The sequence below is a fragment of the Sitodiplosis mosellana genome, unplaced genomic scaffold, assembly GCF_009176505.1.
Source record: "Sitodiplosis mosellana isolate CC-2019 unplaced genomic scaffold, AAFC_SMos_1.0 Smas_scaffold_6226, whole genome shotgun sequence".
NCBI classification, from domain to species: domain Eukaryota; kingdom Metazoa; phylum Arthropoda; class Insecta; order Diptera; family Cecidomyiidae; genus Sitodiplosis; species Sitodiplosis mosellana.
The window spans coordinates 3,115,480-3,140,266 of NW_022601467.1; the positions used below are offsets into that span (position 1 = coordinate 3,115,480).

The following is a 24,787-nucleotide window of genomic DNA, read 5'->3' on the forward strand; positions in this document are numbered from 1 at the left end:
GATCGAATCGCTTGTGTTGTACGTACAGTATGATGTGCAACAGTGGTAAACGGGCTGGCTCGAAAAATTGCTTGCGTTGAAACGGTACGCATTGAAATTGCATGTGTGCTCTCAAGTTCTTGTTGGTTGTTTTTCCCTTCATTTGGGTGCAGCCATTGCATTTTGCTCTCTGTTCACATGTAATTCCACCAGGCTCGTGTGCATATCATTAAATGCAAATGCACATCTGGTTCAAGTGAATTCGATTTGTGCACTACCACGTCCCAGTTTTACGAATCGAATAACGTAATAGTCATTAAATAATGAGAGAGAAAGAGAGAGTGAGAGAAAAAAGCGCACCAATCTACACACTCAAAGAGTGAGAGAAAGACAGGGCCATCATGTTCTGTAAGGAAAAGTCATTTTGCTTATGCACAAATGGAATAGTTGAATTCGCGAAGTGGCTGTGTGCTGTGGTTGGCTTTTGTATGAATTAGAAGAAGCGCGATCGGATATGTATCGTGCGATGCGATGATGTGGCGCGTGAGTTTTTGTTTTTCTTTTACATTGCTGCCCTTTTTTCCGTATCTCTCGTTGCCGTTTTTCTGTCTTTGTTTTATTGCAAGTACACATCGTTGATGTAATCCAATTCATTTTGTAAAAGCTTGAAATCCCAAGCTCTGCTCGTTCCACATTGTGTATGGGTGTATGACATACACACACACACACACACAACATTGAAGCCGAAGAGATGAAGAGGGAGCGAGTGAACGAGTGTATGGGTGTGTGTATGTGATTTGGGCATCGAATCGAGTGAAAATTGAGCACGGATTCATTTAATTTGGCTATTTATGGAAAGTGAACTACGATCCCAACAAACCGCGTTGAATCATGATTATATCGGCCTCGAATTTATCGTCAGCGTAATTCTTTCTTCTTTTTTTTGCTGCTCCCAACAATGTTCCCCCTCATCTTTACTTTCATTACGAGCATGCATATTAATTCAACGTCGGCAACCGTTTTTCCTTTTCGATTCAGTGTTTATCATCTCGACGGTATTTTGCTCGTTCGTTTCGTCGAAGCAGAGAGAGAGAGAGTAGGAGAGTTCATTATGGTTTTTCCCGTCGACATCGTTTCGGTTTTGTATATGTCGTGTTCATACCAGTAAGTAAGATTTTCTCTCTCTCCATTTTTGTCAAACCACTGAAAGGTTCTTCGCAATACGATTATGGTATTTTTGCACTCATCTTTCTTTGCCTTCTCCTCATGCCATGCGTTGGGTATCTTTTTTTGTGTGTTGTTTATACGCTTTCTTTTTCGTCCCTTTCTCGCCTCTTGCGTTACGTGTGTTCTTGGTCGTTTATTTTTTGTTCATTTCACGTAAAAATTACGCTCGCTCGCAATAGTAGTACGTGTGGATACATGAATGTGCTTGTCAGATCCAAAACGATCGAACTAAATGCATACACGTAGAGCACATATTCCACTTGTTATAACAGGTTTGTGTATAGTGGCATTTATTCTGTTTCCATATCGAATTGCGGTTGATTTTCGTCTATTTGCTTCATTGTTTGACGCATTCCACTCAGTCAGTAGTAAGCCAAACCAAAAAAAAAACAGTGCCCGAAAAAAAACAAGAACGAAGAAAATAGCAGCAGCAGAAACAGTAAAAAAAGACAAAGCAAGTGAGTTGCTTTTCGATGGGATTTTTCTTTCGAATTAAGTAAACACCGATCGGATGCACTCAACAAAAGCCAGAGAACTGATTGAACATTCACGTACATCACTTGAGATACCTATGGCAATCGTTGTGTGATTTCTTTGTTGTTGCTGCTGCTGTTTTCGTCGCTTTTTTTTCCTTCACACACCGAACGAAATAAAAATGAGCAAAATGCCACATATATCGGAGAGCGAAAGAGAAAAGAAAACAGAAAGAATAAAGTAAATGCTCTTTGCTTAGTTTAGTTTGAATTGGTTTTGGTTGTTGTCGCGTATATTCACAGACGACGAAAAAAATGAAGCATGTACGCCTTACGAGGCTATGCATGTATGAAGATGTAGAGTATAACATAACATAACAGAGTCTTCCTTTCGAATATACCATACACACACACACACACTACACGGACTGCGTGCATGTGTGTATATGTTGCGCTGACAACACACAGCGTACAATACTCATACAGACGCACGGTTTGCCGAGTCAGCCAGCCAGGCAATGTGATGTGTCGGTGTGCTGTGTCGGCGACGGTGACGGTGACGGCAGCAGCGACAAAACGGTATAGAGATAAAAATGTGTGTTAAACACAGGCGGCTGTTGTGTCCGTGTGCTTTTACCAAGCAACATGCTCTGTGTGTATGAGTCGTCGTCGACGGGCTGAATGAGAAAAACGAGACTGAGAAAATACATCGCACACAGAAAATATATACGACCAGCGCAATTTAGTAGTCGGTAAACAACGTACGAGTGTTGATGCTTTGTGTTATTGGCAGTTGTGGCTTCGATTGCAGCACCGTTTTGTATCTGGTATACCTATCAACAAATTGACTTTTGCCGATCGAATGGAGTTGGCGAACCGCGATAACGAATACACAAATTTACGTATTTGCAACCGATATCGAATGGTATTGCGTGCCCAACAATTTAAAGCGAAGAGAGCTAACCGAGTCGACCCCAGAGCGGCGATGTGAGAGAACGCGCCGAATTAAATGTAACAAACAAACAGAGCGAAAAAAAGTCGGCAAAGAACCCGAAATAAAACAACAACAACAACAACGAAATACATCGCATAAACCAAAGGCATTTATTCAAAATCATTTCGAAGTATCGAAAGAGTCACACACGTTCGAATATCTGCTTTTCGCAAATGTTGAGCGTCAACAATGCTTAAGTGTGTCCAAACATAACAACAAACAAAACCGTGTGCGGCGTTCAACATTTTGTGCTGTGTAGTTTTTTTTTTGCATTTTTTTTTTTGGTTTTTATTCGGCTGTTTTATATTTCGTTTTTCGGTTGTGTATCTTTTCTCCCTCTCCCGTGTGTAATGTACAATTTTTGTTTTTCTATGTAAACGAATTCATGTGCCAAATCATTCGCAGTGCTTTCAGTGGGTTATTGTTGCTGTTGATAGTGTGCTGTTGGTTTTTTGTATGTGTTATTCCTTTCGCGATGGTAACATTTTGCGAGTGAGCAAGACAGCCAACCGTGTAACTTATGTGTTTGTGTCACTTTTTCGTATGAGAGAGTAAACATTTGAATATTTTGGTATGCGTATATTAATGCAACGCTAAACACTTGCAAAAACACATACAGTGAGCGAACCATCGAGAGAGCGAGCGAACGAGCGAACAAGCAAAGCAAACGAGCGAACCGAAGCTTTGCATGGCATACACAGCGAGAGATAGTGATACAGACGCTGCGACTGCATGAGCGAGAGAAAAACGGTCCAGTTCGTATGAAGTTTATTTTGGTTGGGTGTGAAACGTGCGGTAATCAACATAGGAAATTTGTGAAATGAAAAAGCGACTCGAAATCAAAAGCAGCAGAACAACACAGTTTGAAAATGTAAACTACTCTCTCGGAATGCAATTTTAAATAAAATGCAAATAAATTTAACATACGCGAATAAAAAAAACACAACTCCGATGTGCTTGTTAAGTGTGGACTTGCACCGATAAAAAAATATTACATTTCAGGATCAACAACAACGAGAGAAAGCGACAAAAAAACATACCGTAAAAATATATAAAAACAACAACAACGAAGATACATACAATTGAATAACATTTAATTGAATTTTCAATTTTTGATTCTGTGGCGCGCACATGAGAGCCTCATGTCTCTCAATACGTGCATCTAGCAACTAAAGAGTTTTTTTTTATATTATTAATTGCTTACACTGCGCCATCGATACCATTAAATATCAGTTTTTGTTCATTTCGGCAAATGTTCTTTTTTTCGGGCTCCCCTTGCATTTGTAACTGTTTTGACTCTTTTTCATGCAACGAATGAATAACAAATATCAGTTGAAATTAATAATAATGGGACGCTATGAATAAGAGATTACAATGTGCTTGTGCGTGACTATTTATTCTTCACCATTTCAATGACAATCGCAACGCGCTCGCGCGCCCTCACACTCCCATACAACACACGTTACGGAGCTTACAAGCAACTAAAAAACTGAAAAAGAAAAATGAGCCATAAATCACATTGAAAATAACTCGTGACGCTCACATAGGTGTGTAGATGAAGTGCATCAAGAATTGTATTTGCCCAAGTGATTAAAACGTGCGTTCAAAAAAAATCACTGCACTGAAAAACGTAGCAAAAGACGAATTCATAAATAGACGAAAAGTTTCCGCGAGACACAAATTCCACCGGGACACCGACGAATAAAGAAGAGCTAGCAGCAGCAGCAGCCGTTGCCACCAGCCAGCCAACCGACATACATATATAGATAGACAGACAGACACACAGAGAGAGAACATCACTTCAACGGAGCAATAATGGTGCACGAAAATTCGAATATCTGTTTCGCGGCAACAGCGGCTTATTCGACAGCATCACCGAACACTGTAAATAAGGTAAATAAAGTCGTCGCAAGCCATAATCCCATTATAAATCTTATTTAATTCCGCAGACATTTCCTCTCCATCTTGCTCTCGTTTAAATTGATAAGCAAAAATGCCAAATCCAAAGACCGAATCCGCACGCTCTCGCTTATACACTCACATTCTCTTTCAGTCTCAGTGTCTCAAGGTAGTATGCAATCCATAGTCAAGTTGTCAACGTCTTTATCAGCGTCGACGAACTTACTGAATGGTTATTAACCATCTCAAATGGGATTTCAAATTGAAATGAATATCACAATGAACCTTTGCATTTAGCCAAGGAAAAAGGATGTATTTATTTGTTTATTTGTTTGTTGGTTTGTTCTGGTATTTCATATTGTTCTTCTCTCACATTTTCCGTCCAAGCAAAAACACAGAATACAAATGCATACACATTTTTAACCATGGTAACAGAGCCCATTTTATTTATCAATTTGGATACACAGATTAAGTGATCAAATAATTCGATTCTAATAATAGCATTTGGAGTATTTAGTCGGCTTTGATTTTCGTTTAAAATAACAATAATAACAACAACAACACAACAACAAAAACAACAACAACAACAACAACCACAACGACGGTAACAAATCGATCTTTCAATCAAACTGAATTGCCGGTTCGTGATTCAGATTAGGAATGACATTTTGGTTGGCATCGCTTTCGAGCGTGTGTTCGTAGCGTGTGTATCTACTTGGTGATGGTCTTTGTACGTCTGAAAATTCAAATTCATTCCGGAGGTATTATCATCAAATTTTTATTATATTATGTAACATTGTGGCAAAGCCTCGACCCAAATGATTTTCTTCGAAGTCAATTCCCGTATTAAATGAGTCACACACACAAAACCCCAAGACAATGTAACAATGAGCAATATCTGAAGATTAGTACGTGTTATGACGTTTAGACCCATGTAAAAATAAATTTTTGGTGCAGCTTACACATGTCGACAATATTTCGTTTCGATTATTATGTTACAAGTCATTCACATTCATTGGAAACATTGTTATTCATCTGTGTGTGAATGAGTTTAAATGGATTGTCGCATTCAGAAATTTTCAAAAGCTTTATCTGGCTGGTTAATGTGTGTGTGTCTGTAGTATGAGTACATTTGAGTCATCCTCCTTTTCTCTCTTTCTTTCCTTCTTGCACAACAATCTCATATTGGGCATTGTTGCATTGTTTGTCGAAAAGGTGTACCATGTGTGTACACAACAAAACCGATTTTATCCAAAAATACACACGCCGCACCGATAGACGACGGTCGACATGTCGATCATTACGATGAGATTTCCGTGTTTTGTTCTAAAATGCCTAGGCATTTTTCGAATGACGATGAGTTTTAAGGTTCTTGTTTAATGCTTTCGAAATGGCTAGAACATTTGACTCTGGTTTGATGCGTAGTGATTTGATTGCCGCCATTCGGACGGTCAAAAATGGTTATGTATGTCCATTTTTATTGTATGATTTTACCACAAATCTAAATGTACTCTTCACTCTCGCACGCTCTCTCTCTCTCTCTCTCTCTCTCGCTCTATCTCTCTCTCTCTCAAGGATGTTGTTATACTTTTATTTTTACTATGTGTATAATATCCGTATAAAACACGATGGTCAAAATAGAAATGCCATTTGTATGTTTCGACCATTCTCATATTGAATTTTTCATAACAAATGATATGGGCATTCACCATGAACAGCCATTTGTTTCTCCTCCCCATCGTAGTCGTCATTGTCGCCGATCTCTGCGATTCTGAAGCGAAAAAGCTGTGCAAAATGTACCATAAAATAGAGAGTGTTACGGCTATTGAGTAGACACACTAGACAATATTGCAATGGTTAAATATACACATTGGCCACATTGGCTATAATAAAAACATACATCGCCAATTGATTGCACCGTTGAGGATTGTAGAATCGAATTGAGAGTTCAGCACATTCAAGTCAAATGCTTAAATATGAATAAAAACCGATTGCAGTGACAGGAGGCAGAGAGCGAGAGAGCGAGAGAGAGAGAGAGAGAGATATATAAAAAGTGAAAGTGAACGTGTTTCGGTCGAATCCAATAGATGTATTGACCGATGGTGATGTGCTCGAGATGCTGTTATTTTTTATATGAATTCGCCTGCTTGTTCATTGCCCATTGCTCATTGCGCAACTTCCACCGTTTCTGTTTTACTTTTTCTCTCTCTCTCTGTCTATCTCCATTCACACTCTCCTGGTCGTTGTTGTCTTTTTTCCCTCTTTCTTTTGGTCATTTCTTTGGCTTTCTCGTTGGTTGCGTTTCGTCTGGTTTGGTCTGGTCTGGTCTTCTATTTCTTGTTAGACCGAATAACGAAGATGTCATTTGCTTTTATATGTTTTATCATGTTAGAAGATACACAGCCAACACGGCCAAGAAAATAAATGCGCAATTTAAGTGTGGACCTTGGCAAAACGGTCTCATTTGATGGGGAGAGTGTACGTAGTGCAATAAATAATAATATTATTTCACTGGCATCGTTGTACCATTTATCTCATTCATTTCGTTTTTTTCGTTTCCTTTTTTTCTTTCTGTTCTTTTTATATTTATTTTCGTCATTGTCCTGTATTTTCTTTTCTTTTCTTTCTGTCTTTCAGAATGTCTACGCCAAAGCCATTTATGATAATATAGCTGAGAGTCCTGATGAATTAGCATTTAAGCGTGGCGATTTGTTAACTGTCATCGAACAAGACACAGATGGCCTGGAAGGATGGTGGCTGTGCACGTTGAGAGGCAGACAGGTAAAAATCCATCCGTAAAGCATTTCAACAAATTTCATCAACCCCCACGTTCCTCATTCCTCCAAAAACCGATTTTCATTGAATTTAATTCGCTGCTTTTTGAAAATAGAGCAGTGATGTGTATGTACAGGTACACTGTACAGTGTGGCAATACGAATCGATGTGTATGTGTCTATGTCGGTGGTGTGTGCTGGCTTAAGCCAGAAGAGTACAAAACCGAATTAGCATTTGTATGTGCCAGGCACATGTGAAAAAAGTCTTCGTCTGCCGTGTTTTATACCCTGACTAGCTCTTATTCAATTCAAATTATTTCAATTTTCTTTTGCTTCTACATTACATCTTTCGGGTTGGCGTCTGTCATTGCAAGGCGTATAGTATGAAACCAGCCATTTGATTTAAATATGAGTGCGCTGTGACAAAACACTCTTTTTTTTCTTCACTGCTCTCTTCGTTTTCTACTTCTTCTTCATTTTTCTCTTCTTCATCATATTATTCTTCGATGTGTTTTTTTTTTTCTGTGTATGTATTTACTCGTCGCTTTTTGTCATTCGGGTTTTTTTCCCGACTTCACTCGAATAACATTTACATAGATGTGTGAATATTTTGTGTATCTATGCGTTAAATTTACACAATCTGCGACGCGACATGGCACAACATGATCAAGTTTACTTCAGGGTATTCCGCATGAATGAAATAATGATAAATAGGCGCTATTTTTTTTCGTTTGAATAAAATTCATTTCGCTCTCTTTATTTTGTCATAACACCAGGCAAAATAATATGCAATTATTCTTCTTCAGCAGAAAAAAGGAGCCAAACAGCGAAAGAAAAAAAAGTATCGAGTTACGTCGTCGCATCAAAAGTGGTGAGCACAATGAAAAGTGAGAACGAAGAACTGAGTGAAAAAGGCAACGGATCATGAAGCACATTACCGTCATTGCATTTGTGTGTGTGTGTGTGTGTGTGTGTGTGTGTGTGTGTGTGTGTGTGTGTGTGTGTGTGTGTGTGTGTGTAAATAACCGTTATTTTTTTCAATTATTATTTTGGTCTTTCGGTTTTTTGTTCCGCTTTAGAGAAAGGAAAAAAAAATGCGAAGGGAAAAAAGTGAAATAGTAAAATATGGTCTCTATATAATATAAACAAAGGCAACGAATCACCATGAAATGCGTTTCATTTAAATAAAATTGGACGGTGCTGTCAGATCACTCCGTTCGCGCGTCCATCTCTAGTCGTGTTCAATTTCATTTGCCTTCTTCCGTTACCACAAATTCTGTTTCAAACCCCCTTCCTCCCCGAAAAAAAAATTCGGCCCGCTTGGTGGTTCGGTGTTGCGATGCGTGCTGTAATTTTTTTTTTTCAATCTGGCAAACTATTCGACCACAGCGAAAAGAAATGCGCACAAATTTCACTGCGAATACTTAGAGATAGAGGAGACAGATTCGATCGATTCCAGCGGAATAAAAATCGGCATCGGAAGAGGAAAAGAAAAAAAGCGAAAAAATGGTTATGTCATGCCTATTGGCCACAGCACATGGCATTCCTATCATGGTTTTTTTCCTTTCTCCATCTATGTCTCTCCGCATACATTCTTTGTTCTCTCTCCTCTATTTCCGACCGTGGGGTGTGTTTGTTTTGCAGTTAATTTTTATTTTTATCTATTTTATATGACAGTTCTGTGCGTATGTACGCCTGCAGCTAAATATCGAACTATTCATTTTGTGTTGGCCTAAGCGCACATGCCACATATTTTTCTATCTTTTTTTGTCGTTCGTTATCGCCCCGATGTATACCAGAGAAAACCAATATGTATTCAAAGGCATTCCCGATTTTTTTTTATTTCGAAATTGTCGATGAAACATCAACAAAGTAGTCCAAGTGTATCGATTTGTCATACACACCGAATGTTTGGCATTTTGTGTTTCTGCTGATATTGTCGGCTTGTCAAACGATACTAACGAATTAAAGATAGATTTGATACGTTTTCGATTTCAAAATGAACGTGTGTGTGTGTGTGTGTGCGGCTGCTGCTGCTGTTGTTGAAACATTCCGAATCAAAAACGCAAATTATACCTTCCATAATATGCTTGAATTTAACCGCTGCTCGATTGCCATTGTAAAATCTGAAGTGCGTCAGCGAAAAACAATTCGTAAGCACAAGCAAAATCACAGGCACAGGCACATATGCCAGGAAGCCATCCTGTAATAAGTTTTCTATTGATTCAAAAATTGCATGTTACGTCATCGTTACTTTTTATGGGGTAGGAAAATACAAATTCAAAATGTTTCGCCTATTCGCGTGAATCGAAACGAGATTCGAAAAGATTGCTCCAGCTTGTCCCTAATGACATCGATGATATTTGAAACTAAATAATTAAGCCGGAAATTCGGTACGAAAATTCCGAACATGTCTGTGTGTTTTCATACTTACCACACATATATACACTCGCACTCTTGCGTTCTCTTTATCACCATAGTTAGCTCACCACGCATAAACCCAATAATCAATTGGGAAAATCACTTCGTGAATTATCCCATCGAATCGATGGTTTAATCGCCATTCATCATGGCGCACACACACACGCACACGAAAAAAAACTTGGAATCGATCGTAATTTTCGAAATGAAAATGTGTTATTAAACACATTAAATCATTTTATTGGGATCTAAAACGCGCGCTAGCAAAATTCACCAACAGATGGAATTTTGCACAGTGTGTACTGTGAACACACAAGCCCAGTGTGCAAATTATTATGGAATGCAAAATGGTAAAATGATCACTTTATTGAATTTTTGATACCATTTCTGCATAAGTATATTCAATTACACATACATTAATCGGATAGCCTGCAGTTATCGACTTCAATAAAATGATATGCGATGAGAGCAGAAATTTTGCGAAATGGAACGAACGCACACACCAATGGTCTCTCTCTCTCTATCTCTATCTCTATATATATCGCTATCGTTTACACCACGTTCAAATAAACTAAAATAGAATTCGAGTTCCAGTTCAATTTGGTTTTGAACATTTCGAATAACAAATGGAATATTATATTTTATCATACAGAATCACGAGTAGATAAGCGACTGGTTATCGAAGATACATTTATGGCTGTTATCTTTCAATAAAACAGTCGAGTGAAGGAGTACTAGTACCGGAGCGAGAGCGAAGAAAAGAGAGAGAGAGAGAAAGGCATTGTCCAAACATTTCAAAAGTCAATGGGGAATTATTGCCATTTTTCCCGTTTGAGTCGTGAACTGTGTGCAGTGTTTGTATGTATGATAAGAATAAAAATTTATAGATTTTATTGTAATTTTCTAGTCATTAAATGAGATAGACTTTTGTAGGCCAACAGTGATAAGCGTCGGAATTTATTTACAGAACGTACAAATCATTTACGGTCGTTCTTTATCGTGGCTGCTATTCTCAGTGCTGCCGTTTTGGATTTGTGCAAAAACTAGTGTCGAGGACACTGGGAGGGCGAAGAAGAAGAACAAAATGAAAATAATAGAAATGACAGTTTGTAAATGTGAAAAAGTTTCACTGTGTGTTGAATAGGCGCATGGCACACATTGCAATTATGTGATACACAGTTTGCTTCTTTTCCTTTCATTCTTTCTGTCCTTCCAAAGGCTTCATTCAGTGTCGCTTTTTTTCATACACTTTTGACGCTGTGTATGTATTGTGTATCTGTATTTGTGTTGACTCCCTCGAAGAAGTCGCCTTTGTCGCATTCATTTTTACAACTTAAGTGATCACAACTAATTTTCTACGCGTATACGCTTATGATTGCAATTTTATGACTTTTCGTTTGCGTGACGCTATTATGTACGTGATGGCTGCGGGCTGCCTCTTTCGCTCTTTGCAATGGGAACAACAACTCCAGACTCACAAACTAAGCGCAAAACTCACTTCATTTTTATCGTTTTTGAAACTGTAATAGAAAATGAGCTGCTGCTGAATATAAATATGCGAAACGTTACACCAAACCATCTAACGCCAACCCATCTAAAGTATATATCTATGGTATAGCTGTGTATTGTTTTGGAAGTTTTACAAGAAAAGCCGTCTCATTCGAATAAATGGCATAATTTCAAATTGAAATGTCAACGATACACGACAATGATGTTGACGACGACGATGACTACTACGATGACGGTCACGGCGGCAACAGAGCAACGAGAAGAAATAGTTTGCTCTTATGCATCACAGAATATGAAACAAAGTTATTTTTGCGACGAAAACACAGTGATTTTTGCTCTGTGCTCCCATTCTCACACGACGATAACAAAGCCAAGAGCTGACAAAATAAAGACAATCGAAGACATTTGTGTGAAATGTGTGTAACAAGGAATATAGTAGCGTCAACTATCGTATAGCGATAAGCAATCATCGTCAACCGTACGAATGCTAATAATAAATTTTCATGGAATCTAATTTTCAGATCATTTTCGTTGGAGATTTATGTGATTTTCGATAGAGAATCATCAAGATGGAAGAGCGTGCGCTGGCGACTGCGTCTCTCGCGAAACGTACGCGATTGAGTTCGACCGTGATCTCCTTTCTGCTCGCTCTTCATTTTTACGCCAGATAAATTTTGACATAGTGCGCAAGCCATTTGTTGGTATACTTTGCACATAAATTAATTTCAATTTGTCTCGGAATTGCATCACTTGATTGTTATCGTGTCGCCGCTCCGATGAAGCACACTGTGCTGTGAAGCTACTGCCACTGCCACTACTTTGCCGCTTTGCTAAATTGAAATGCCGACGCGCATTTAGAAATTCCACCGTTTTCATTTGTTAAATCGATATTGGAGTGAAATAAATAATTAATTGGTCTTTTGATAAATGTTGGCAGTTGGCGATGCAATGTTTGATCTAATTTATGAATATTTCGTCCGTTGACGACTTGCAAATAGACCATTTTCTTTCATTATTTTCTGTTTTATTGACTAAATGCTTTCATCAACCTTTTTTTTTCCTCCATCCAACCATTTATTTATCGTTCTATTTTTTGTTTGCCTCTGAGTTGTTGTTTTTTATTGCGATCGATTTTTTTTGTGTAACTTGTGTCTTTTTTTTCTCTCTCCCACTTTTTCTCATTCTCTCATGCTGCAGGGCATTTGTCCAGGAAATCGATTAAAAATAATTTCGTACGAGGCCACTTGCTATAAACCATCGCCAGTATCATCTCCATGTCCATCGATACCAAGCATTTACTACAATAATTCAATTTTATCGTCCGCTGATAGCATCCTGTACGAGAACACAGTTGACTTTGGTGCCACTACTTCGCCAAACCATCAAAAACTGCAGGGAAAGCGTAGATCATGGCATATAATGCCGAACAAGGTATTGTATTATCATTATTATTTTATCTCTCTATCAAAAGTTTTGAGTAATCATTAATCAAACTCCGATGGATTGGAGTTTTGTGCATAGACATTTATTCATTCGCATATTTCCGTAGCATGCTACTGTCATTGTGTTTGGCAAATAATTTTAATAGTATATTGTGCAGCACATTTACGTTCACAAATGAGATGATGATGATGTTGATGATGATGATGATCATTTGCTAAAATTGAAGCTGCCACGCGTTTCATTGCATTTGATATTTATCATGAATTTTCGATTATTTTGATTTTATTTGGTGGCATAAGTGGGCAGCAAGAGGTTGGGGGGACGTGAGGAGTGTGTTAGCGTAGAGCTAAATTCATTTGCTTCGTTTTTGCCCTATTTTGATAAACTCATAAGAATCAAATTCGATTTATCTACTGCAAATGACATGGCTTCCCATTCAGTTCACCCACTTCACCTCCTCCTCGTCCTCCACCTCCCCATCCTCGCACACACTTAAATCAAAATCTGACCAGCGAGAAACCAATTCTATTATTCGATTCATTAATAATTCATTCAAAAATTCAAAACCATCAACGAATCAAATAATAGAATAAAAAAAAAAATTGTTCGACATACGCTCTGTAGATGCCTTGAATAATTAACTCTTAGGATATATAGATTATACTCGTGATTCCCAAATGATGGAAAGCTGTGACTGCTACTGCTGCTATGTTGCCATTTGGTGTTTGCGCGGTTTCTGTTTGCATTGCTCTTTATCAGCATATTGCCAACTTTAAATTACAAATCAAATGCTTGAAATGTTTTAATTCTTCAATTATTCCATTCTCTTCTCGGCAAAAAACTCGTCTCCGGTTGTATTTTCACGAGCCATTAGTTGCATGCGTGCGCGTTTTCGCAAAATCGCCAACAAATGAGGATCCGGGCATGTTCCGGTTCCCATTCTCTCTCTCTCTCTCATTCTCTCTCTCTCTCTCTCTCTCCCTATTTACATTCATTTAAATCGCTTAAATATTTTTCGCTGGTGGTGTGTCGGTCCGAAATGTGTAAGGCTCAAACGACTGGAACACTGGTGTAGTCGAGTCAATATAAGCGAAAAATGTTCGTGGTATAGCTTGAAGAACATTGAATGGAACATAACACGTTCGCCATGATTAAAACTAACTTCTACTCAACGGTGGTGATTTTTTTTTCCTCGTTCACAACCCGCTGATGTTCCATCTCTGCTGTAATCGGCGAAAGAACGTGAACGCCACGGCTTGTTGTTCGGTTTGCTTTAAAACAAAGTTCCAAATCGAATGAAAATAATGGACACCACCATCGCCGCTGCCTTATTTGTATTCTGGGTATCCAACAAATATGCTTTCAGCTTGATCCATTTTTCCTGTTTATGTATATGTATATTGAATACGACCGAATATTGTGTGTTTGTGTGTGTGTGTTCGCATTATCCATTAGATGGTTCTTTTTCTTTCTATTTTTCTTTTTTTTTTTGTTATTTATTTATTTATTTACACGATGCCATTACGCTCATGTTCCCGGCGACCAAAAGCTTATGTTTTAAGGGGAAAATCTCATGTGAGTCGACTACTCCATTGTGGCATCGTTGTTTTGTGTTATCTTTTCACTGTCATCGTCAAGAGGCTAGAAATCAGAGATGAAGAACATTTTTGGCGATGGCGAAAAAAAAAATGGCAGAAAAAGAATCCATGCTGCATGTAAACAAATTGATTAAATTTTCGGTTCTTGGGAAAACGACCGACAACAGTGAGTGAGAATCGAATAACCAATCCAAAAACAAGCCAAGCCAAGCCAAAAGCAATCCTCCGGCACCATTCATCATTTCCACACATATGTGATGACGACGATGATGATGATGACGGCAACGGAGTAACTAGGAATGGGATCCAAAGCGTTTCGAATGCAGAAAATAAAATCACACCCAACGGGAATTCGGATGCCTATGAATGCTTTCTATTTATTTTTGTTAGTGTTAAGATTGTTTTTGTTATGCGAGATCATAAAAATAACAGGCAAAAATAGAAGAAGTAACTCAGCAAAGAGATGCTCTCTTATTGTGTTTTGAATGGATGTATACACACCATATAATATATATATATTTTGCGAGTCAGAGAGATTTCCGAAAAAAAAAACCAACAACAACACGACAAACAAACAGAGGAGAAAAAAAAAATGTATATGTATAAATGGTGGAATGTGTTGTTGTTGTTGTTGTTGGCGGCGATACGCTGCAATATTTACAAAATTGCTCACTTTAAATTTCGAATCTCCTCGCTGCTCTCCAACTCTCTCTCTCTCTCTCTCTCTCTCCATCACTCCACGATCTCATTCTCTGGCTGGCTTTGTGCTCGTGCACAAATAAAAATCCACATGAAATTCTCAATGCATACCTAATAGATATTCCGTTCGTTTCGCCCTTTTTTATGTGCAGCTGTATGAATCACTCGAAGTGTGTATTGATATGATTTTGTGTGTTGTTGTTGCTGTTGTCGAGATGCGAATAACACGCGCGAGAAGCATTCGAACAAATAATGACTTTTTTGCTTCTCTCACACTCTTGCCTTGTTTTTTTTTGGTTCAGGTAAAAGGTAATTTAACGCACTTCCACCTCGATGTGCGCTGAATTCATAAGTCGATGCTCATCTCGTTTAGCACTTAATGGAAAAATATTGTAAATTAAATTTTCTTCCTTGCGAAAGTAAAGTCATCATAGCATCCATTTCGCGTTTTTGTCTCATTTTTCTTCTTCTTTCGGTTGCCTCCGCTGCTGCTGCCACTGCTTCTTCCTTTTCTTCTTTTGACAGTGCATGCTAACTTTGTCTTTTTCCAAGAGAAGTTCACGAAAAATGCGTCCAAAACAGAGCGAAAGAGACAGATAGTGAAATCTTATCTTCATCGCTGTGTCAGGGAATCTCATTCTCGTATTTCGATAGAACATAGCAAGCGAAGAATACCTTTTACTGGCGCTGATGATGTTCCTCCAAATGGATTTTGATTAAATTCATAAAGGCAAACACTTGTGAAATTTCACATTGTGAAGGAGACGAAAGCTGCTGCTGCGTTCGTCGTTCTTCGTTCACTCGACCCATCTTTATGGATGATGGAGAAAACCACATGCATTAAATATTTATATAATATCGGTGGGCAATTAAAGAAAAAGGCGAAAAATGGATGCGGGAACAGTGGTAGAGGGAGCAACAAAAAAAAAATGTATATTCCAAGAGCTCATGCATAAAATGCGGTTCATGTATAATTATAATATTCAAAATATAATCCGTTTGAGCAAGAAATCGACTCTGAAAATTTAATCAAATGAAATTGAATTGGTTTGGGTTCAGTTCAGTTCGGTTGGATGTGTTTCATTTTGCCAATGTTGTTCGTCGTTGTTGTTGGTGTTGCCAATCGACAGGCATGAGCCCGAGCGAGACAGCAAAGCTCCGGTGCAAATTAGCGAATAAAAGTAATAAGTGGATAAAAATGCCGTTAATCGACACAGCCAACCATTCAGTAATAGCGTTTTAAAAATGCTCTCCACTCTCATGTTTACTCGCCAAATGTTGATTCAATCACTGGCTCGGAATTTTCTAGTGGCGGCTGCCATCGAATACACAGCAGTTAAATGAAGTATACTTGAATGCAAAAAGTATTGAAAAAAAAGCATGACATCGAGTTAATCCAAATATTAGGGGGGCGGGAGGCAACAGCATTAAAAAACGAACAAAAAGACGGTAATATGTACATGGGCAGCTACAGAAAAAAACAAACACACACGTACATAAATACTAAACTGCAATTGGGACTCGAGTAAACAACGTTTAAAATGAAAATGTGCAATAGTCTTTTCAAGTGCAAATTGTATCTCACGATTCGCAACTAATAAAATTATTAGACGTGACGAATGAATCGGACACACATATTATACAGAGATAAAACGGCCATTTGGCTTTTTCATAATGGCGTCATGCGTATGTAATAAAACCATGCTTCAAAGATGCAAACAGACACGAGCGTGATAGCGGGAGAGCGAGAACGACAGAACGTGTGAAAAAAGTGTATGCGGCACAAAAATACTGCATAAATATTTGCGAATAGTTATGGTGTGTGCAAAATATAGATTCATTCGTTTCAGGTGTAATATTTGGATCGTAACCGTTAGCCATTTTTTTTCCGCTGCTAGTTTGGAGAGTTCGCGTTTTTTTATCTCTCTCTCTCTCTCTCTCTCTCTCTCTCTCTCTCTCTCTCTCTCTGCATCCGCATACGTACACTTTAATAAATCAATCGACTCTGAATGGCCAAAACGGATGGGATAATTCATGAATATGAAAACATTTTTGCTCTTCGTTAAACCCCAATTTCAGTCAATTTGGTAAATAGCTGATGTGGGCGACGATCGTTATTATGAATTAAAAATTATTGCCGATGCACATAATATGCAGCGGCGACCAGATGGTGTGTGTGTGTGTGTGTGTGTGTGTATGTGCGCTTGACTCACGCCATCCTGGTGTTTGTGATGATGATTATGCGATGAAAAACGTGCTCACCGGTCGTTTGGTTGGTCTTTCATTCGACACTTTTCTTTATCGGTCGCTTTTCCATTTTGCCCCGTTTCATTCTCGTTCATTCTCGTTCATTTTCGGATAGATTGTTTGACACACAATACTAGTCATTTGCAATTATGGGCTGCCTATTCAAGTGACGACGACAGCAACAGCGACGACACCAGCGGCTGCAAATGCATTTCACAGCAACTCAAGATTTTCCCTCTTGCAGCCACTTCAAATATTTAAAAGTCACCCTCATTATTGCGATTGGTTATTATTTAAACACTTGAAATTGTTTCATTCTCTCTTTTTCTCTTCGTTCGCCACACATTTTCGTCCATCTTTCGTTCGACCGACCGAACGAGACCTCTTAAATTGCGGCACGGGAACACAAAAGAGAAATAATAAGTGCATTTTATTAGGTTGAAGTTCATTTATTACGTTTAATAATAATCAGGCAAATGGTTTGTGCCATGCCATTTTGGATGGATCGTGTGTGTGAGTGTGTTGGTTGGTTGTTTGGGTCGAAATAGCATTCTGATGGGCATTTCTTTCTTTAATTTTTTGTTCCATTTTGTGTCCGTTGCAATCCTCGATGTTGTTGTAACTAAATTCACTCAACGGATGTAATGAAATAGCAGTCAAGTCAATCTTCTGGAATTGTTCGCATTTTGTTAGTTGTCGTTTCCCATTTGGAAAACATAAAACACAAAATGAGTGAAATTTGTAAGTAAATTAGTCCAGCAAGCGGGTTTTCGGCGTTAAACACACTGCAGATGTCAAATTCTTGCCCGAATTCTATTCATGCTGTGTTTGCATTTGTGGAATTTTTGTTTGAGTTACAGGACACAATGTTCGACACAAATGCATGGTAAAGAGATAGAACAAGGAAGATCGAAGTGAAAGAGAGATAGAGATAGAGTCGTGTTTTGCGCCGAACCATGTACATTGAATGAACAACACACAAAACATGCCGCCGACGATGATGACGACACGACAACGACAAAAACGAGAAGAGAACAGAACCAAACAGGCGAAACCCACAGACATGACAATTTCTAAAGGAATGCCAAAACGCTATATATGCTGCATTGAAGCCTCATAAAAACACGACGCACGATTGGGCCAAAGAAAACGAAAATGATATAACTAAACTATACCTGATGCCACAGAAAGCTTATGCCTAAGAATTGTCGATCGTTTTTTGTTCACTCTTTTTCGCTGGCATTCAACGATAAAATTTATTTCGTTCGCCTCTGACTGAAGAAGATTCGGTCGTCGCTTTTGCGGCTGCCGCCACCACCGCTGCTTCTGAAACTTACAGTTGGCCTCCTTTCCTTATGCTCATCTCAAGTTAATAAATCTATGACCTTTTCAGTGTAATGTTACAATGAGCAAAATAAATTCAGCGAACGAGAAATGCTCGGCATTTCAAACAAAAAGTCGAAACCTAAAAACCTATTCAAATGTTTCGAATTTTTTTTTCGCTCCTTTCTCTCTTGTGTGTTGCCTTTTTGCCATTGTCCGTTTTTTTTCTTTCTGATTTTTGGCTTTTGTGCGCGCTCACTCTTTTGCTCGCTTTCGTCTATTTTATTCATATTTTTTTTTGTTTTTTCTTTTCTTCGTCTGTATGTACTATATTATAGTGAAAATATATTTGAGCTCATCCGATTCGACGAATCGGGCATTTGAAAAATAATAAAATGTCACCGTTCCAATCGATTCATTGTATTTGTTGTCGCGTTGCTTCGTTAAGCAAATGTTACCAGTTATCCTCGGAACTCGATTGTCAATTCCGCTTGCTCGCTTAGTCACCCGCTCTGCGTCGACATTGTATTCTGTCGCTCTCTCTCTCTCTCTCTCTCTCTCTCTCATCCGCTAAAAATATATTTATTTACTCGATGCATGGCAAAGGGAAAATGAGCTCACACACAATTCGCAAAAAAGGCGAAATTCGGTATCGAAACACGGTGAATCTGAAAATGAACGGGAAAAACCACTTACGCGTTACATGCGTAGTTCAGCATTTGATTGACTATGTAAAAATAAACCGCACATTCCGAGCACATTTGCTTGATATCCGAAGTACAAGCATTAGATTATCAGAAGTGAATAGCGAGCGGAACAGGATCGATTGAATGAGAAAATGAGTGAAAGAGTGATAGGGATAGGGATAGAGACAGCAGAATTTGTGTAGAGCTTCCAATCTAAGGGACCGTTACGTATCGGAATCGAAATCAAAATCGAAATTGATGTATTATGTTGAAGCTGCCCTCCAGTACCGAAACTGTTTGCCAAAACTAAATTACATGACTGCCATAGAATATTGGCTGAGTTTCGGCACCAGTGCTCCATTGGATTTTTCGCCATTTTTACTGCATGGTAATATGATAGAGGCACAACGACAAAGTAAAATGGGAATAGAGATATAGAGCATGTGTGCATTCCAAATACTATATCAAAGAAGAAGAAGAAGAAGGAGGAGGAGAAGATCACTCATGCTGAGTACATTTTGTGTGTCGTGTACAAAAAATGCCATAAAATTTTTATTATGTTCCTTGCATCTTGGGTTATCAGTTTCGCACAAGATATATGATATTGAGAGTCACATTGATATGGGCGACCGCACAACTCGACAACACAACAAATGGGTTATTTAGCAATTTTAATCGCTCCCCTTTTCGAACCGAAATCCAAAGAGAGAATACGAGCGCCACACTATATACATACACACATTTCTATCTATGTTGTGCTCTGCTTCGGTGTTATCAAAATGCAACGCATTCCTTACGGAACAAATGAGAGAAAATCGACGCTTCGAAAACGAGCGAACAAGCGAACGAATGAAACGTTTATTTGGCATCCGTAAGCAATACAGCAACTATTCGGTCTTTCGCTCTCAATGCGCGTGAAATGCTTAACATGCACGTGAAAATGTGTGAACATCCACAGTATAAATAATAAAATTATTTTCACAGTGCATTCGTTTCGCATCAAATCCGACCAGGGTTGCGTGGCAACATCTTTTGCCGTACATGTAATAAAATCACTTGTTTCGATAGAATGGCAGCAGCCAGTGTTTGTAGAGCAAACAACACCACAACTATTGAGCTGTGCTTCGCTCTGTTATATAATTTTCACATAATATTTTTTCTATCTCTCTCTCTCTCACTCCCGCAGTCATTGCTTGTTTTGGTGCTATTGTTGTTGCTTGGCTTCCGAGCGTTTCGAGCAAAAGTGCGAAAAATCACAAATTGCACAAACGAGACAAAAAATGCAAATGAATGTTGAAAAGAAGCAGAAATGCATTTAAAATACTTTAAATTTGAATAAATTCTGAAATTGTATTCGAAGCACTCCATCATTTCAAGTGTAACGTTCAATTTTATTTTATTTTAATTTATTTCGTTTTTTCAAAACTATGTTTGTTCAACCGTTGCGCTGCAACTCATTCGCATCCTATAACTCGCGTGCCCGCTGCATTTTCGCTTCGATAGAATTTTACTCGCAATTCACGATGTGTTAATTTGTGTCTCTATCTCTGGTTTTGTTCGCATCGTTTGCTAGCGAAACGGTGTTTTTTTTTCTGTTCGTTTCGTTTTGCCTCTCCTCTCGTTTTGTCGTCGATTTTTGGTGAGACTGACTTTAATTAGATTTGTTACGTTGTTTCTTTTTCCATTTAAAATTGTGAAAAGTGTTCGTTCAAATGCTTTCAATGAATGACACTCTTCACATCGATACACACCATCGTGCAACAGCAGTAGCATCATGCATTTGGTTGTTGGCATGGAACGTTCTTCTATTCGGATAGCGCAACTGATGTGACGTTGCGCTGCGCATGCCCACACCTTGCCTGTTGTAACACTCTCTTTCTCTCGCTTGTCACAACAAAAATTTCATATTTTATTTTTGGCCATTTGAGTCTCGCCTGTAGATACGATTGCAAATCAAGTAGTTTTCTAGTGTCCACGAAAGAGGTGCATAAAGCAATAACTATTTCATTAATTAATTTTTAATTTGAAAAAACACTTTTTATTTTTCGACACGTCCGAAGAAAAAAGTTTAGTCAAGTTTAAACAAGTCTGGTGTGTTTTTTTCCAATTCAATTAAATAATAGAACAAAAAAGTGCAGCGCGATTTTTGCCATTCAAAACTGAATGATTCTACATTGTTTTTGTTCAACCAAACATCACAATTTATCTATTGGTGTAGCCCGTGCAAACAGAATGAAAATTTTACCATTTTTTTTTCTGTCGGTCCGAATTTAATTTGCTTTGTGTGCAATGTGCATTTGTTCAATTCCAATTAAAAAGCGAAAACTTGTGGCGGCTAATCTCCATTGTGGGTCGATGTGATTCCCAGTGAAATACGACAAATCAATACACAGATGTCAAGCGCATAAAAATCACAACTTTTACATTGTTTGCTCTATGTTGATCCGAATTCTCTTGTTTGTTCTAACTTTTCCTATTCAACAATGAAATCTCTGCCCGAAAGGGAAGACGATGACAACGACGATAACAAAAAATGCCACAGAAATTATGTAAAATGTGTGGCCAGGTGCTGTTTTAGTAGTATTTGGGACAAGAGACTTTCATAAACTATGATTTTTTTTAGATCGACTTTACACACATACATACACTCACAACTTTTTCCATTGCACCATTCGCTGGTGACAGTGTATGTGTGTATGTGTGGTAGACTGTGTGGCAAAATAGACATCGATGACATTCGACATTCGCCTGCTTCTGCACCTGGTCAATTGATTTATTTTTATCTTTTGTATGTGGCACACGACAATACATCCCGAGCAGATTAAACGTAGATAAAGAGAAAAGATCAACTTGAAACTAAGAAAAATTGAACCAAAAAAAAAAAACAAACAAACAACCTCAAGAGAATTTGACAGCATATTTATCGTTCCCGTTTTCTTTTTCCGTTCTTTTTTTTACTCTGTTTAGGTTGTAACACCGCAAAAGTGTGGCGACGTGTATTTATATGATCTCTTGCCGAAAACACCGAACCGTTTAAGCAGTCCGTACCAAAATTTATCGACAATGTCTGATTCGGAAACGTATGACACGCCACGGCCCACACAAAGCATGAACTATGATTCACCGCGTCCCTGGAGTCGAACATCACAGTTAAGTGGCCGTTTGGAGGAGTCTTACGATGTGCCACGGTCAGTATCGATGCTGTCACAGAACATGCTTGGTGTCACACCAAGCAGCTCGAATTCGTCGTTGTTATTAACACCAGACAGCCACAGTATGTCGTCGTCCAATCGTTCGTCATTGGCCAATATGCCCGACTATGATATACCGCGTCGGTTCCCTGGTGCTATTCGACCAGGTAGCTCATTGACGCCCACATCATCGCTTCATTTCCAAAGTACTTATGACATTCCCGTTTCGAATCAACCAAAAGTGGTCGCGATCAAAGAGCTGCCATTGGAATTGTCGTCAGCCCTAGAAACTCTTGCCAAATTAGAAAGCGAAGCAACGGGAGCCATAAACAAGTGAGTTAATGCCAAAGAAAAACACATTGGAAACTTTTCCCATCGAAAGAATTTAATAAAATTGAATACTTTATACTAAAACCAAAATCCATTGTCTTTTGCAGATTGCTCGGATTCGTATCGCCACATTGGCGCACCAAAGAGAAATTAGAACCAATGATTATGGATATAAAGTTGGCAGCTGTGCGCTTGCGAACGGTGTTACACGATTTGGCCGAGTTTGGTGAGGGTGCATTGGGCAATGCATCGAAAGCCGATGACAAAAGGCTTGCCGTGAAATTGCGACCATTAGTAAAAGCACTACGAGATGCTGATAAACTGGTGCACGAAGTTTTGCAAAACATCGATTTGCACGGATGGACCCTGGAAACATTGGCCAAAGAAGATCCGAAACACAACAAACCTGGCGATAATTTGAATCAATTGATTGCGTGTGCGCAAACATTGACCGAAGATGTGCGTCAAATCACATCGTTCATTCAAGGAAATGCAACGCTTCTGTTCAAACGGAGTTTAACGCAAACCAATGGCTCGTCCAACAACAACAACAACAACAACAACAATGGTGGGAATCAAGCCGAATGGCTTGAAGACTACGATTACGTGAGTTTGGAATCGAAAGAGCAATCGGCCAAAACAAATGCCGAACTACGCGATGCATTGCCCCAAGATTTGCGCACCAATTTCGATACTGCAATGCAAAGTGCCGAATCGGCGGCCATTTCGAACAGTGACAAGACTGAATTGAATCCCAACGATAAATCACTGCTCACCTACTATGCATCACAAACCGTAACGCACATGAAGTATCTAACGCAAGCCATCGATGCATTCTTGCAAACCGTCGAACGAAATCAACCACCGAAATTTTTCCTCGCCTATGGGAAATTCGTTGTACTCAGCGCACACAATCTCGTTGCTATCGGTGATATTGTGCATCGTAATCTATCGAAACAGGATGTAAAACGACGCGTTTTAGAGTATGCCGATTCGTTGTCCGATGCCCTGAAAACGTGCGTCACCAAAACGAAAAAAGCCGCACAACATTTCCCAAGTGTAACGGCCGTTCAAGAAATGGTCGATTCCATCGTAGATATCTCACATTTGGCATATAATTTAAAAATATCAATGCTACAAGCAATTAGCCAATGAACCACTTTTTTATACAATCTAAAATATTTGTAATATTCCAAAGCGCGAATAAAATAAACGATTATTGTGAATGTCTACATTTATACGAAATTTTCATAACATAAATGAAATTTGTAACATTTTTCGAAAATACGTTCATACAATTGGAAAATGGCATAAATACGGCTAAATTATTCCGTTATATACAATCATACAAAATACACTATGCTACTTTAATCGATGTGATAATTAAATTTTACGAACGAATCTATTCGGTCGGTATGTGGAATGGTAGAGCGTATAAATTGAATTCCAATCGTAAGAGACAAAAAGACGGATAAAAGCGTAATTCATTACGGCTAATTGATATCCATAAACGAAAGTCATTCCCGAAACTCTTCGTCCCCCAATACGCTTCCGTTTCATCGAAAAAAAAAAGAATAACAGAACGTAGTTGTAGCCATCGCTCAATGAAAACGAAGAATAAAATTTAATTTAAGAAATAACAGAAATGGTTTAATTTGAATTGCATTGCCAAAAATTTCAGAAGCTAAACATAGTTTGGGGCCGCATATCTACATATATATACATGAATTGCATAATACGTCCAAAACATTTTGCAACGAGCAAACCATCTCTGTGTGTGTCGCTGTGTCGCCCCTTTTTAAATGGAAAATTATCTTGTCAGAAAATGGATTTTCACTACTATTACGAATGTAAATATATATAAAATATAATTAAAAACAAACTCTGTGTTTCACTTCTTGGCTCAATGTTTTTCTTTGTTTCCTAGTGGAATGGTTGAATGAATTCCAAGCCAAAATGAGTAGTTGCTGCTGTTGCTGAGTAAGAGGAAAAAA

The 24,787-nt window shown here is 38.5% G+C and overlaps 1 protein-coding gene across 2 annotated transcripts; it reads left to right on the forward strand.

Moving 5' to 3' along the window:
- The first annotated feature begins 2,346 nt into the window (after positions 1-2,346).
- Positions 2,347-24,675, forward strand: LOC129578576 (breast cancer anti-estrogen resistance protein 1). 2 transcript variants are annotated; one of them, XM_055467342.1, is made up of 6 exons: positions 2,347-3,544; positions 3,676-4,566; positions 7,210-7,353; positions 12,474-12,707; positions 22,240-22,796; positions 22,901-24,675. In XM_055467342.1, exons 2-6 carry the CDS (start codon positions 4,489-4,491, stop codon positions 23,946-23,948), a joined length of 2,061 nt encoding a protein of 686 aa, XP_055323317.1. In that variant the 5' UTR covers positions 2,347-3,544; positions 3,676-4,488; the 3' UTR covers positions 23,949-24,675. The 2 variants fall into 2 exon arrangements, with proteins under 2 accessions (XP_055323317.1, XP_055323318.1); XM_055467343.1 differs by lacking the exons at positions 2,347-3,544; positions 3,676-4,566; positions 7,210-7,353 and adding an exon at positions 10,425-10,625.
- Positions 24,676-24,787: the final 112 nt, after the last annotated feature.